The sequence below is a fragment of the Anabrus simplex genome, chromosome 2, assembly GCF_040414725.1.
Source record: "Anabrus simplex isolate iqAnaSimp1 chromosome 2, ASM4041472v1, whole genome shotgun sequence".
Classification (NCBI taxonomy): Eukaryota; Metazoa; Arthropoda; class Insecta; order Orthoptera; family Tettigoniidae; genus Anabrus; species Anabrus simplex.
Genome location: NC_090266.1, coordinates 423,364,825 through 423,380,650, shown reverse-complemented (window position 1 = coordinate 423,380,650; position 15,826 = coordinate 423,364,825). Strand labels below are relative to the sequence as shown.

The window sequence follows — 15,826 nt, the reverse complement described above, 5'->3', positions numbered from 1 at the left end:
TTGCAACAGTCAAGTTTTAGGGAGGAAGGGGGTCTGAGATTGCTCTTGGTAAACTGTCAAAGTGTAGTAAATAAACAATTAAAATTCAGTACATTGATGGAATCTTATGAGACTGATGTGGTGATAGGAGTGGAATCGTGGTTGAGAGAAAGGGTGGGTAATAGAAAAGTATTTCCAGAAGGGTATACAGTCTATCGTAGAGACCGAGGAAATAAAAAGGGAGGGGGGAGTGTTTATTCTGGTGAAGGAAACTTATTGTTCACATGAATGGTTAACCGATGAAAGGGATGAAATATTAGGGATACAATTAGTTTGTGATAATATGAAGGAGGTGGGAATTACAGGAACATACAGGCCTGGAAGAGAGGAAAGAGACATGGAAATATTTGAGCAAATAATAGATTATACTCATAAAAACAATAATAATGATATGGTAATAATTGGGGGGAGATCTAAATTTGCCTGAAGTTGAATGGAATGGAGCTGCAAGTGAAGCCCATGAACAGAAACTGGCAAATAAGTTAATTTGGGAGGGAGGATTCACATAAGTAGTACAAGAACCGACTCGTCTCAATAACTTACTAGATGTATTCTTGGTTAAACCATGGGAAAATGTTGATAAAACTGAGGTAATTGAAGGAATAGGAGACCATAAGGCTGTAATAATGGATGTAGGACTCGTACCAAAAAGGCTTAATAAGAGGGTTACACAAGACAAGAAATTGTACAGAAAAACTAAAGTTGATGAATTTGGGACTTACCTTAAATCACAATTCAGTTGTTGGATAAGTGAAGGGAGTAATGTGGATACACTTTGGGCTAAATTTAAAGGAATCATTTGGGAAGGAGAGAAGAGATTCGTACCTGTGAAGAAGGGTAAAATGACCTCAGACCCTGTTTATTATACAAGGGAAATAAGAAAATTAAAAAGAAAATGTAGAATAGTAAACAAGAAAATCAAAGAGGGTAGGGAGAGTAGAGAAACTAGAAAACAGCTAATGAGGGAACTGAATAGAGTGAAAAAGGAACCAAAAGAGAATTACATGAATGGCATACTTCAAGAGGGTAATGACCACAAAGGGAAATGGAAAAAGCTGTATTCATATATAAGGAATCAAAAAGGAAAAGGAATCCAAATTCCTACAATCGTGGGAGAAGGGGGTGAACACTATTTAACAGATACTGAGAAAGCAAACCTATTTAGTAGGGAATTCAGAGATTCAGTAGATGATTGTCAGGAGATGGAAACCGAAACAGAAGATAGAGAGGGAGAGAGACAGAGGGAAACAAGAAGATTCTCATTCACAAATGAAGATATTCTCAGAGAAATTCAACTGCTTCAGCAAGGAAAAGCAGCAGGAAGTGATCAAATTACTGGGGAGGTATTAAAGACAATGGGGTGGTACATAGTGCCTTATTTAAAATTTCTCTATGACAATGTCATAAATAATAATGTAATACCAAAGGAATGGAAGGAATCTATAATAATACCAATTTATAAAGGAAAGGGTGATAAAAGGAAACCAGAGAACTACAGACCAATCAGCCTGACCAGTACAGTTTGTAAATTACTGGAGAGTTTAATATCAAAGTACATCAGAGGGATATGTGATGATAAAAATTGGTTCATGAGGAGCCAGTATGGATTTAGAAAGAAATTTTCTTGTGAGGCACAACTGGTGGGATTTCAGCAGGACATATCAGATCAATTGGATTCAGGAGGTCAGTTAGATTGCATAGCCATAGATCTTTCCAAAGCCTTTGATAGAGTGGAACATGGAATATTATTAAAGAAATTGGAGGGAATAGGATTGGACATAAGGGTTACACGTTGGATAAAAACATTTCTAAATTCAAGGGTTCAGAAAGTCAAAGTAGGAAATGATGTATCGCAGGAAGAGAAAGTTTGGAAGGGAATTGCACAGGGTAGTATAATCGGTCCATTACTTTTCTTAATATATGCAAATTATTTAGGGAACAATATAACATCAAAAATAAGATTGCATGCAGATGACATAATTGTTTATAGGGAAATAAACAACATTGAGGATTGTTCAGAATTACAAAGGGACCTTGAAAGTATCCAACAATGGGTTGAAGAAAATAATATGAAGGTTAATGGAGGCAAATCAACTGTTACAACTTTTACAAACAGGAGCTTTAAAACTGAATTTGAATATACTTTGGATGAGGTAGTTATCCCAAAAGATGGCAAGTGCAAATACTTAGGTGTGAGATTTGAATGTAATTTGCACTGGAAGTCATGTTGATGACATTGTTGGGAAAGCATACAGATCGTTACATGTCATAATGAGGCTACTTAAAGGATGCAACAAAGAGTTAAAAGAAAAAAGTTACTTGAGTATGGTTCGTCCATTATTGGAATATGCATACAGTGTTTGGGATTCTCACCAAGAAAACCTAATAAAAGAAATAGATAGTGTGCAGAGGAAAGGAGCAAGATTTGTAACAGGGGATTTCAGGAGAAAGAGTAGTGTATCAGAAATGTTAAAGGAACTTGGGTGGGAAACTTTAAGTAAGAGAAGGGAGAAAACTAGACTTATAGGGATTATTTGATCCTTTTCCAAAATCTCTACAGATATTCAAGAAGAGAATAAACAGCAACAGAGAAAATAAATGAAATGTTAGAGGGCATTCGACTAGTGCAGGTTATTGTAAATAAAAAATGCGTGTGAATAAATTAATTCCATCCCCTGGTGTATGGAGTTTGGACAGCCGAAGTAGGGGATTGCCTGTAGGGGTGAAGTACAGTGGGGACTTCGAGGGCCCTGGGACCGCTACGGTAGCTGTGAAGGCCCTTCAGGAACTCTGAAAAGTGGTGGCAAAAGGGGCTCTGGTTAAGGCGCAGCAGGTTGTTATGCTACTTAGGTTCCAGAATGGGTAAAAAAAAAAAAAGTACATAAATGCAATGTAAATTTTAATCTTATACCAGTTGTATAGTATCATCTGAAGTAATTCCACATACTGTATATCAGTTGACTATATTTGTAAGTAGTACAGGAGATATTATAAGTAGAATTTTGTAAACAATATAAATTTATTAAGGATGAGCTGTGTGTTTAATAGAAAAAATTGTTAGCGTAAATTGTATAATATTGTGTTATAGGAAAATTTTCTTCTCTTGTTAATTTAATATTCAGTGCTTGACAATAATGTATTTTAGTGTACCATTTGCCACCGAGGTAGACACCTCATTTGCAAATAAAGATAATTTGATTTGATTTGACTTAAGCACAAGGAGGGCCATGAATCAGAATATGTCTAAGATGCCCACTCACATTCCATAGCAACTTGTACCTCAACTCCCAGGAGCACTTACTACACAACTCAGCCATTGCCCATGGTTCAAGATCTAGGACGTGACTACAGTAATCCACATCACAAACTGTAAGTTTTCGATGTGTAAAATTTTAAGATTTGTGTTGTTGTCTGCGAAATGGTGGGAGTGTTTTATAGGTGTTCAGCAGAGGCTGAATAGTGATTGTATCTAACTAGGTTTTAAGTGTTCTTTGATGCTGCTGTGGAAATTACGTTTTATTTGGCTGACATATGTGGCAGTGCCATTTGGTTCTTGACATTTGAGTTCATATATTCCTTATTTGTAAAAGTGTTTTTTTGTTTGTTTGGTTGCAGTTGCTATTGTGCTCCTGTAATGAGTTCTTGGTTCTCAAAGTTATATTTAAATCTTGGTTTTTGTATATGCCAGCTATGTCGTATGTGTTTTTGTTCATAAAATTGTGAACTATATATTTATTGTTTTCCAGTAGGGATTTTTCTGCTTTTTTCATTGTTTTCTTACTTTATCTTCTGTGTTGGGGGTGTTAATTACTTCACGATGTTTTAATCTTTGTATGTATTTAACTGTTGAAATCAGTTATGTTGATTGCTGCGACTACTGCTCTGTGTATCACTGTAATCAGTTCTGCTAATTTTTGTGCGTTAGGGTGGATAGACTCGTTGCCTACTGTGTGCGAAGTTTGAGTGAGATTCCTGTATAATTTGTATGGGATGTTATTGATATTTCTACTGATTATGATGTCTTAAAAGTTTAGCTTGCTGGTTATTTATGGTTCCATTGTGATTTGACTGCCCTGTGCAAAGAATTCAGTGTGTCTAGTAAGTGGTGAGGATTTATGAAGGCCATGACAGACAAGTTTCACAATAAGCTCGTACTGAAATGTTTATATTGAAGCTATATATTTAATTTAGTTGTTTCTTTCCATGTAATTGTAATATTCTATTTGTGCATGTGAGTGTTATCCCCCAGTTTTCTTTTAGGACGACTGTACCGGTTATTGATATTTTGATCTTCTTACATAGCCCCTACTGTTTCTGAATTTGTTAACATTCATACAGATATCAACTGAATTTCACCACATCCTTTCATGTACCGGTACAACTTGCTATTGTGCTTGCCCTGCCATCAGTGACTGAGTGTTATTCATACAAATTAATTCTGAATTGGTGACTAAAACATAGTACTGTAGTGTTCTTAATTTTTAATAAGGTTATTTTCTTATGACATGTGCTTTACTTCCCCAAAGAATAACATCAGATACTTGCACTGTTAGTGTAATTTCTTCCTTTTCCCACAGATTTGTTAATGCTCCATTATCCTTGAAGTATGATTAGTCATTGCGTCTTGTCCTATCTCTTAGTTTGTTCTCGTTTTGTAAGAGTTGCACATGCCCCATAATCTCTTGTGATATGCTGTCGTCTACATTTCAACAGCACCAGTTCACAGAATAAGCAAGAGTATCTATTAGAAGATCCTAGTTTGACAGTTGACCATGCGACTCTCGATAAAAGGAGTCCCCCACTTTATCATGCCAACGATCTCTGTTGAGGGCGGATGAGCGAGCAGTGGGATAGGGCAATCTATTTTCCTGGGGGAAAGGAAGTCACTGCATTGGCATACAGAAGGCTATGGAAACCCACTGTATTAAAGATCCTAGAGATATTCCTTGCAAAGACATCATGGTGTTGCCTTCTTTTGTTAGATATTCCAGAGGTAAAACAGCTTTCTAATCAGTTCTCAGAGCGAAGCAAAAAGAGAAAAAGAAACAGGAAGGGAAAAAAAAAAAAATACATACTGGGACTTGGAATGATCAAACTCTTCTTCAACCACTAAAGCTGGAAAACCTTAAAATATAAAATAAAATAAAATAAAATAAAATAAAATAAAATAAAATAAAATAAAATAAAATAAAATAAAATAAAATAAAATAAAATAAAATAAAATGGATGCAACTGGTTTAAGTGAAGTAAGATGGGACAGACAGGAAGAAATGAGGAGTGGAGAAGTTATAATAAATTGTATTATTCATTAAAAGAGAAAGGAGCTGATGGAGAAGGAATAATTGTAAGAAATGATGTAGCAAAATGAGTCCAGACAGTAGTATGTGTTAATGACAGGCACATAGCATTAGGATAGGAGGGCTACCCAAAGATCTAGTGATAATACAAGTATATATGCCAACATCCCACTATGAAGGTGAAATTATTGCTCAAATGTACAAAAATACTGAAGATCTACTAAAAGGAAGACTATTGCAGAATAATTCTTGGCGACTTGAATGCGGTAGTACAGGAAGGCACCAAGGGAAGAGTGGCTGGAAAGCATGGATTAGGAAGAAGAAATGAACGAGTGGAGAAGCTGATTGACTTTTGACAAGAGAAGAGTCTGTTTATTACCAATAAATGGTTTGCTAATCATAAAAGATTATATACCTGGATTTCACCAGGTGATAGAGCCAGATATCAATCAGATTATATTTTGATTGATGATAGGTACAGGATTGCAGTGAAAATTCTCACCGAATACCATGAGCTGATATTGCTATAGGCTATGCATTAGTTATGATGGAAATGAGATTAAAGAAGTGAAGAAAGCAATTAAAGTAAAGAAATGGAATTTAGAGACAATACTGGAAAAACGAAAAATGTCATTAGCCGAGATGGCAACCAAAGCCATGAAAGAAGGTAAACAAGAAAATGGTTGAGAATAAAGGCGGCTTTATAAAAAACAGCAGAAAAAGGAATACAATAGGATAATACGAAGGGAACAAAGCAGAAAGCCTTGTGTAACAATACAGGTGCTAGAGAAATGGAAGACAGGAGACAATGTAATCGTAAAAGAGAACAAACCCCGGATATGTTAGGTTAGGACATTTTTGTAAATTAATTTGTTATGTAAAGTAGTAACAATCATGTTATTTTATTAAGTTAATATGTAAGAATATATTATTGTAAGAATGGTTAATTGGTAGTAAATAAGGGAGCGTGCATATTATTATATTTTGTATAACTTTAAACTTAGGATGAGAATCTGTATATATTGTGTAGTGGTGAAGACTGCTCAAGATTGTATAACACGGGAAGCAGTGGCTAAATCACGAGAAGGTTGAAGTTGGTTGGAAAAGTTGTAACAAGTGGCTTGAAAACCAGAGGTGCAGTCATGACATACAGGCTAAAGATTGTCATGCATCAATGTGAAGACCATCGAAAGCGCTAATTCTACGTATCGGCTGTTCGAGGGCCAATACGGACATGAAAAAAGGTTCGGATTTGTAACAAGACATCGTTGACTGGTAGACACGAGATATGTCGGGGAGAGCGTGATTACCAGTCTATTTTTGGTGACACTATCAACACGCGGAGAGTACCTTTATAAACTTGCAATGATTAAACTTTCTAGGGCCCACCTATTCAATACAATAATAATGTTGTCTAGATGTAATTACAACAGTCTAAATTTATTCAGGACTAGTTTCGACACATTTTGGTGTCATCCTCAGCTGTACAAAGAGCTTGGAAAACAGGCAATTATATAAATCTCATGATAAATATAAACCTATTTACATAAGATAAGAACCCTATGACGTCTACATTAAAACACATAATAAAACCTTTCAACTGTAATATTTAACTATTCTTTCTTTTCCAGCAAGTTGAAAACTTGCGAGTCAAATATACTGGATATTGAATAACAATTATCAAGATGATTCATGTCTTTACTTTTCTGTTATAATATAGTGGATCTTTACCATTCCCTACCACCTTTAAAGGTACAAACCTATTTTCACATTCCTCAACAATTGCTTTAAACCCGTCCCAGAGTCTGTTTACATTTTTATTTACCGTTTTCCACTGATCATTGGTACTTTTTTAAAACTCCCTCATGCCTGTTTTATCAGCGATATGGTACTGTTTAATAGTCCTAATTTTAATACCATCCTTTCTTTTACATTTATTTTTAACTATGACAAAAACAGCTTTGTGATCACTAACACCATCTATTACTTCGGTTTCTCTATAGAGCTCGTCTGGTTTTACCAGCACCACATCCAGAATATTCTTCCCTCTAGTTTGTTTCATCACTTTCTGAATCAGCAGAAGTGAGGGGGTGGGTAAGATTCTGTTAGTTTCCCCCCTTTTCATACTTTACTCAATAAACTTCGCAACTAAGGCACCTTTGCTCATTACAGACTCTCTATCTACCATTTTCAACCATTTGAAGAGCAATAAATGAATTGGAAATTGAGTTGAATTCTTTTTTTTTAGGGTACTTTTATCTCGAAAATGAAGGATGTTATAGACGAAAAGGTTGGTATTTGGAATCTCATTAAAAATAAATACACACGTATTTTGTGGTGGCGGAGGGGGGTAGAATCAACTTAAGGGGGTTTAAAAGGAGTTGAATTATTTTTATGAGGATACAAATAAGAAGTGGACTTACAACAATACACCCCTATGGGGCTTTTGACTGGAGGATGAAGAATGATGACTAAAATACGCATTTATATGAAACCGTTTGAATTATGAAATTAAAATTTCAAATGATATCCTAAGTGATAAATAACACAAGGTTTAAACAAATTTAAGCGCTCAGAGAGTCAAGTGGGGTCAAGATCCAAAAACAAATATCTTCATTCCTTCCTCCGAAGCAGTTTAACGTACAAAGACAAAATTCCAATTCCTAATCCTGGGTGTGAGAGAGGAAATATTTTTTAACGTTCCAACCCTAAAGTGTTAAATGAGGTTACCTCCGTAAACGAAGTTATTCATCCCTCTAAAAGCGCCTGACGTATAAAGTTGTACTGTAATTTTATGAGAAATGTGTTCTTTTATGTCCTAGGTGTAAAATATCGTATACTTGAAAATATTTCTCCCCTAAGGGGTTTAGATGGAGGTTGACTCTCAAAAACACAATATCAATTCTTCCGAAACCGTTTCAGGCACTAACTTATATTTTTATGAAGGTTGGTCTTCTATATCCTAGATGTTAATAAATGTTTTAAAACATTCATCCCTTAAAAAAAGTATTCATTCCTCCGTTACTGTTCGATGTACAAATTCAAAATTTCACATGTTGGTCGCTTTTACATGCCAGATTTTAAATAAGATAGGGTTTAAAACATTAAAATTCTTGCGTATGGTGTTCAAATGAGTGTTAGATCAGAAAATAAATACAGTAGTCATTGCCCTTAAACCATTTTATATACGAACTGAGGGCATATTTTACTGGCTTAGCTGACAGTGGACTCTCCAAAATGTAAAACTTTGAATAATAATTTCAGTTTAAAACCGTAGCCAAGCACGGGTATATTGCTAGTATATATATATAAAATAACTTGTCCTGCCTGTCTGACTAATCATCGCCAAGCCAAAACGACTAGACATAAAGAAATGAAATTTTGGGGATACATTTATACTGGAGTGTAGGTGCTCACTAAGGGAGGATTTTTTAATATTCCATCACTAAGGGGGTGAAAAGGGGGGTGAATTTTTAAAATGAGTATGTCAGTATCTCAAAAACTTAGCAGTTTAAAGACGTGAACATTTGTATTTTGGAATCTTCTATTGAAATAAAGAAACACATACTATTTTGTTTTTAGAAAATCCACTTAAGGGTATGAAAAGTATTGTAAAAGCTGGTGAATTTTTTAAAAATGAGTATATCTCAAAAACTAAACATGTTACGGACGTGAAAACTGGTATTTGGAATGTCCCTTAAAATCACAGGAAGAAGTATTTTGCTGTGTTTTTGGAAAAGCCACTTAACAGGGGTGAAAAGAAGAGAAAAATGAGTTGATTTCTTTTAATGAGGATACTTATAACTCAAAAACTGTAGATGTTACAGGCATGAAAATTGGCAGTTGGAATCCCATTTAAAAATAAAAAACATGAATTTTTCTGGAAAATCCACTTGATTTATCTTGATGTTAGTTGGTGTTGGTGGTAGTTGGGGGGGGGGGGGGGGGGCAGAAGAGAGACTGATAAAGTGGTTGAATTCTTTTTTATTTTAATTTTTTACTTTGACTTTCACCACCTGGAGATTGCCCCTGAGGACAAAGTATACACAAAGACAATATGAATATTAAATGTAATTGTGAGTTGGTTAACACATTTGACATAACGTATCTTGTTGCATTAGAAAGATTGGGAGATTTGGTTCTTCAGGATTTGGTTGGAGTAGTTCAAGGCAGTCACTGCAATTTCTTTTATTAATGCCTGATTGAGTTATATCTCAAAAACTGAAGATGTTACAGATATTGAAATAGGTAATGGAATATCCTTATAAAATAAAGAAACATGCATTTTTGTGTTTTCAACTTGAGAGAGGACTGTTTCTCACATGTACAGTTCTATGTCTCATGTTCCAGAGTTTACCTCTGCCAGTAGCCTGGTCATCTTAGCTCCAAAAAGCAACACCACAAATGTGTTTTTCCATGTGATTTTATACTTTAGGGATTTTCAGATAATGTCTTTGTGGAGTACCGAGGAGCAATTACTTTTATCAAATTACGAAGTCCATGCGAGCGAAGCCACGGGTAATAGCTAATATAAAATAAAAAACAACTAAACTTACGATCGCTATCAAGGGTGAGGAAGGTCCACCAATTCAATATCATTGATTTGATGTTACTATATTTTAATAAAACTGGGACTAGTTTTGACCCTTATTAACTTGGGTCATCTTCAGCCATATAAACAAAACATTAAAAAGAATATTGTGCAAATACAGTCACCAATATAACGCTGAACTTGGCACATCTGTAATTTGTTGACATAAGGAAAGTTTAAGCACACGAGTCTTAGCTAGGCTGGTATTAAACCACTCATACAATTGACGTCGAATGGGGTTAGGGACAGCTTATCTCAACGTTGGAAATACTAGTCTCAATACATAAAAACAATGTGGGTGAATGTAACACAATACAATTAAAAACAAGGTGAAATGAACACAGTAAAGGTATTATCTATGATGCTAAGCATTATGGCAATTGTCCTTTTAATATATTCTTGAGTCTTGATTTATCTTGATGTTAGTTGGTCAACATGTATATAAGGAATGTTTTCGTTCCAGTAAGTTACGCCTTAGTGAATAAAATATACATTGATGAATTATTGGGGGGGAATTCACATCCGGAATAAGTGGGCCAAATGGTCCGAAGAAATGATCCGTCTGTATGAATTCATTGTGAAGTAAATGTCCCAAAGTGCTTGGGATCTGGTGTGTGACACTAGGTGTCAAGTTTCTGTGCCGTTCACAGTGTCAATGTCTTCTTCATTGATGCCTGCTTCTGGCAAATTTTCACATGTTATACCAATGCAATTCTTGCAGATGGCAGAGCACTGGAATCCTGCTTTTTTTTTTTTTTTTTGCTGCTGCAGGCCCCCAGGCTACATCCTGTAGTACATTTGCCGTGAATGATGTTAAGGAGGTGGTCTGGGGCAGCATCCATGGTCGTGGTAATCGGGATCACATCTGTAAATAAATTAAACAAAATAAGTACATAATAAGTTTATTTTGGCATAGCACAATGAATTATAACACAGTAGAGCAATTGTCTAGTATGGTGAAAATTTAACAATATGACACATATTATGACTGAGTATAATACTAACCACATTTGGTCAGGCTCCAGCCCCAAGCATATGGTAACATTTGTGGACTTCCTTCATTCCCCAGCCACATTTGTACATGCAGGCATGTCCTGAAGGAGTGGTAATTAGCAGCATCTATTGAAGGAGGCAATCTGGCAAGCTGAAATTTTGGTTTTACTACAACGTTGGACGAGAATGCTCGGTACTACAGATCCTCTAAATTATCTGCGTCGATTGTTCCACCTTACAATTTCACTGGAAACTTTTCTCCTGATTCAGAAATTTGGTGGGGTGTTGCCTCAGGGTCTTTGCAAACACCAACTATTTCTGAGAGCCAAGGGTTTTTCTCATAAACGTGCATTACCTTCTTCCTAATTCCAAAGTGCGGTGAAGTTGTGTCACATCCAATCACTGCGTGAAGGAAGAGAATATCCTGAGTGCTGACTTTGCAGGAATGGGACAAATACAAAACACTGGAGGTGTAACCTCTATCCCACTCTCCTGGAAATAAATGTTATTTTAAGAAAAAGCTAATGTTGTCAGCAAAACCAAAAGATCGATGTCTTCTCCTGTCATGGTGACACTATCAAAGTCATCAGCTTTTGATATAGCAGTTTCCACTATCATGACATCAGCATGCTCAGTTGTCTGCTTCACCCGAATTCCTTTGGCTTCCATTTCAGTCATCAGCAATGAATTGAAGTTTTTCTTGTTGGTATAGTTGGACAGAAATTTTCGTAGTGAAACTATAGTAACAGATGTTTTGAAAAACACAAACTATGTTGATGAGTGCATCCAAGACAGTCATTACCTTTCTGCTGCTTTGGTGCTCTGGTAACTTTCGCCAACAGGATATCCATAAAAAACCACTATGGCATCGCTCCTGTAACTGTCACTCACCTAATTACGGCTGCCGTCAACAAGAACTCCACTTATCTTCCTCTACACGCCACTATTAACACTCATCTAACCGGCCTTGTACCTTCGTTGCCGTCTCGCCTTGCGTCCGTCCTGCTGAACAGCTCTCTGCATACTGGCTCACCACTGGATTATGTCACCCGCTGCATCACTATCTGATGCTTCTCGATGTTTTGTGTGTTTCTTTCTCAAACTTTTTGTGGTGGTATAAATACCTGCCCACTCACTCGGTCTTCAGTCCAGCGCTGATACCGAGTGACGTTGGAGGGTCGTCTAAGGGGTTCCCAGTGTTTTCCTGGGAAACTCCACTTATTTTCAACTACATTGGGTGAGCAACAGAGTACTTTATTTATTATTATCACCATCATTGTTTATCTAATGAATTTTGAACTTACCTTCGTTGCTATGGCCGGTCTTTTTTTAGTTTAACATGAGTGTTATTTTCCCTCAAAATATGAACTTCAGTTAATCGTAATTTCAAGAGTTTGTGAATGTTTGAACATGTGGCCTGGACTCAAAAACTTTTAACATGAACTGGTCCTGCACTCCGTGACTTAAAGTGCTCAGGCGACTCCCACTGTTGTGATCCCGTGCTTGCCCCTTCCTACTGCCTTCCTTCTCCTTTTGTTAACTTTTTTTGGAAACTGTGTTAATTTACTCCGAGGCTTGTAGTTTGCCATGTCCGTTTGAATTGCCTTACGTTATAGTTTGTAAAGGGTCTAGGGATTTTCTTGTGATATACGTTATTCACGATGATGGTTTCATTAATGTATCATATTACGAAATTCTAAGTTGTGATTTGAGGTTAACTTTCAAGTAGAAAAGATACACTGTCTTGATTAAGCTTTTTCATTGTTCTTTTCTCATTGTATAACCCGTCAATGAATCTTTATCACTTACTATGTCATTGTTTGTCCTCTATGAATTGGTGTATATCGAAACAAGTTTGAATCCTTCAACACTCCTAATTCGTAACACTCCCAAAGTGACTTTGAACATAATACACGTAATTCTGACACACCAATTCAAATGTGGCTTCTGTTGATTTGCTCCACACAACCTTATGCAGCAGATACCCACCGTTAATAACTGTGCATTTGCTACTGCCAAAGTCTACTGCAAAAGCCTTGTGTATCAAGGAATGGTGGAAAGCCAGCCAACCAATCACTTAAGTTTCTTAATGTGGAAAGTTCTGCACCTAACATAATTTACACAGAAATACTGACAAAGGAATGTTATAAGGCAAAAATCTGCATTTTTTTCGGCAATTTTTGATCGTTTGAGAAATTTGTTGTATCTTGTTAGCTGCTCTATCTCAGTAACTACTGGGTCAAAAAATACTTTTGACCAGTGCAATGAGAAGGAAATTTAATGCTCTTCAACTCTGCAAATAGGTGTATTCCACTAAAAATGCATGTTTAGAAGTTATGAGTGGAAAAGTCAAAAACATCCAAAAATTTAGAGGTTTTTCGGCTCACTCCAAGTTAGCACAGGGTCCTCGAGGTTGAAAACTCAGATTCTACTCCACAGAGTACCACAAACAACACACCAAAATATCATTAACTTCGGAATACTCTTCAGGTACCCTTCTTCATTTATTACCTGCTGCTCGGAGTAGTACTGGGAATAATAATATAAGCTTAAGCAGTATTGTAGTGTAGTTATTTTATTAGATAGTATACTGCTTACTTGTCCGGCCCCGTGATGTAGGGGGCAATGCGTCCGCCTGTCACCCGATGGCCCCGGGTTCCATTCCTGGACGGGACAGGTGTTTTTAATTGTAATGATTAATATCCCTGGCCTGGGGACTTGGTGTTTGTGATGTCCTTAATCTTCGTTTTCTCACACACAACATTCTACACTACCGCCATTCCCATTACACACAGGTTCATACAATATGGTGCCAGTAGGGGCAAAAGATCCACATGAGTCGATGCCCCGAACAAAGAGCATTTAAAAAAAATTGCTTACTTTAATGTTGTGTGATCTTTTTGCTACTGGCTTTACGTCGCACCGACACAGATAGGTCTTATGGCAACGATGGGATAGGAAAGGCCTAGGAGTTGGAAGGAAGCGGCCGTGGCCTTAATTAAGGTTCAGCCCCAGCATTTTCCTGGTGTGAAAATGGTTAACCACAGAAAACCATCTTCAGGGCTGCCGACAGTAGGATTCGAACCCACTATCTCCCAGATGCAGGTTCACAGCCGCGCGCTCCCCTAACCGCACGGCCAACCTGTCCGGTGTTGTTGTGTGATCATTCTGTAATTAATGTGTAATTATTTTAATAGATAGTATCTTGACTGCTACATTCATGTGTTATCCTTGTGTATGGTAAACCTTTTGATATTTCAGTATTTAACTAAACGGCATTTTCATTTCTATTAGAGCATACTAGGGTAAAATAATAACAGCAATTACAATAATCTGTATACGTATTTAACTTTGTCATGTAATCCCAGTATAGTTCTTCCGAATTTAAACTTTTAACAGCAATTTTCATTTCTGTGTGGATGTAGCAATAACACTTTGTAATTAAGATACGTCTGAACGCAACATCATTGTTTCTAAATCCATCTATCCTGGTCGTTCCTATCATAGCTCTTAGGAATTTCATTTCAATGGCTTGAATTTTACTCTTCTCCCCACTTGTCACTGTCCAGATCTCAGCTGCGTAGGTCAATATGGGTGCATAATACATTTTGTAAATTATCCCTTTACACTTCTTTGGTACTTCCTTATTCCCGGCAAGGTTTCTTACACTCTGGTAGAATGCAATGACCTGTTGCACCCTCTTGCTAATCTCCTTTAAAGGTACATACCCGTTATCATATTCCTCAATAGTTGCTTTAAACCCATCCCACAGTCCCATTTACATTTTTATTTACTGTCAGTTTGACATGTGTTACATGTAAGCTTTGCGAAAGCAATCTTTCTAATTATATTGAACATGTTTGTGAAAATAATAACTGGCAATAATTATTATTAAATTAATGTCGTATGGTCCACCTTTTTCAATACTATATTATGCAATATTATTGATATTTTTTTGCTAGTTGCTTTACGTCGCACTGACACAGATAGGTCTTATGCCGATGATGGGATAGGAAAGGCCAAGGAGTTGGAAGGAAGCGGCCGTGGCCTTAATTAAGGTACAGCCCCAGCATTTGTCTGGTGTGAAAATGGGAAACCACAGAAAACCATCATCAGGGCTGCCGACAGTGGGATTCGAACCCACTATATCCCGGATGCAAGCTCACAGCTGCGCGCTCCTAACCGCACGGCCAACTCGTCCAGTCAATATTACTGGATTACATTACTAAACTAGGGACTAGTTTTGGCCTTGGCTAGCCATCTTCAGCCTTAATGTAATACATCTAATAACTAAACAAATGTAAAAAAAAAAAAAAACACACACACAACTGACATAAAAACTAATGCACAAACACACAATTAACATTAAAATCTGAGATGAACTAAGCGTAAAATCTGAAAAATAAATTAGGCTCTAAATTCTTAGTATCTGGAGTATGCTCATCATCCAGACTCTTTCTTTTATTGATATTCATAGAAGTGTTAGTTCCATTACTGCTAATCATTGCAATTTCAATTGCAAAACGGGAACTGGTAAATGTTGATTCTGTAGTCAGATCATCAATCACCAAATCTACTTCAGTGATGTTAGCAGTATGCAAGCCACTGAATGCCACTGTAAACAACCACCAGCTGACGCAGAACTGCTAGATGGTATTTCCACATCGACCAACGTAAATAAAATGTTCCTGTAGTGCTTGTTAAAAAAAACCATGCTGGAATGCTGTTTGACATTGTCAGGACAGCACATGAAGATATGGTAAAACTGACACATTCTTAATTTGTGGCTGGTATAAATTCGCAATTCATTGCAGTGTCCATGAAGTTAACCTGAACAAATGATAGATAAAATTAGATAAAATTAATGAACAGAAGTGAATAGAAGGGGAGAGAGAGAGAGAGAGCA

The 15,826-nt window shown here is 36.6% G+C and overlaps 1 protein-coding gene across 2 annotated transcripts in view; it reads right to left on the bottom strand.

Moving 5' to 3' along the window:
* The window catches only part of LOC136862872 (ubiquitin-conjugating enzyme E2 T), a 267,498-nt gene that overhangs the window by 18,195 nt on the left and 233,477 nt on the right, over nucleotides 1–15,826 (bottom strand). Inside the window, exon 5 of one of the 2 annotated variants that reach the window (XM_067139139.2) lies at nucleotides 9,542–10,792. The exons of the other annotated variant lie outside the window; for it this stretch is intronic. Within the exon in view, the coding sequence (XP_066995240.1) occupies nucleotides 10,741–10,792 (52 nt within the window). The 3' untranslated portion in view covers nucleotides 9,542–10,740. Of the gene's footprint in view, nucleotides 1–9,541; nucleotides 10,793–15,826 lie in introns of those variants that run through there. 2 annotated transcript variants of the gene reach the window in all.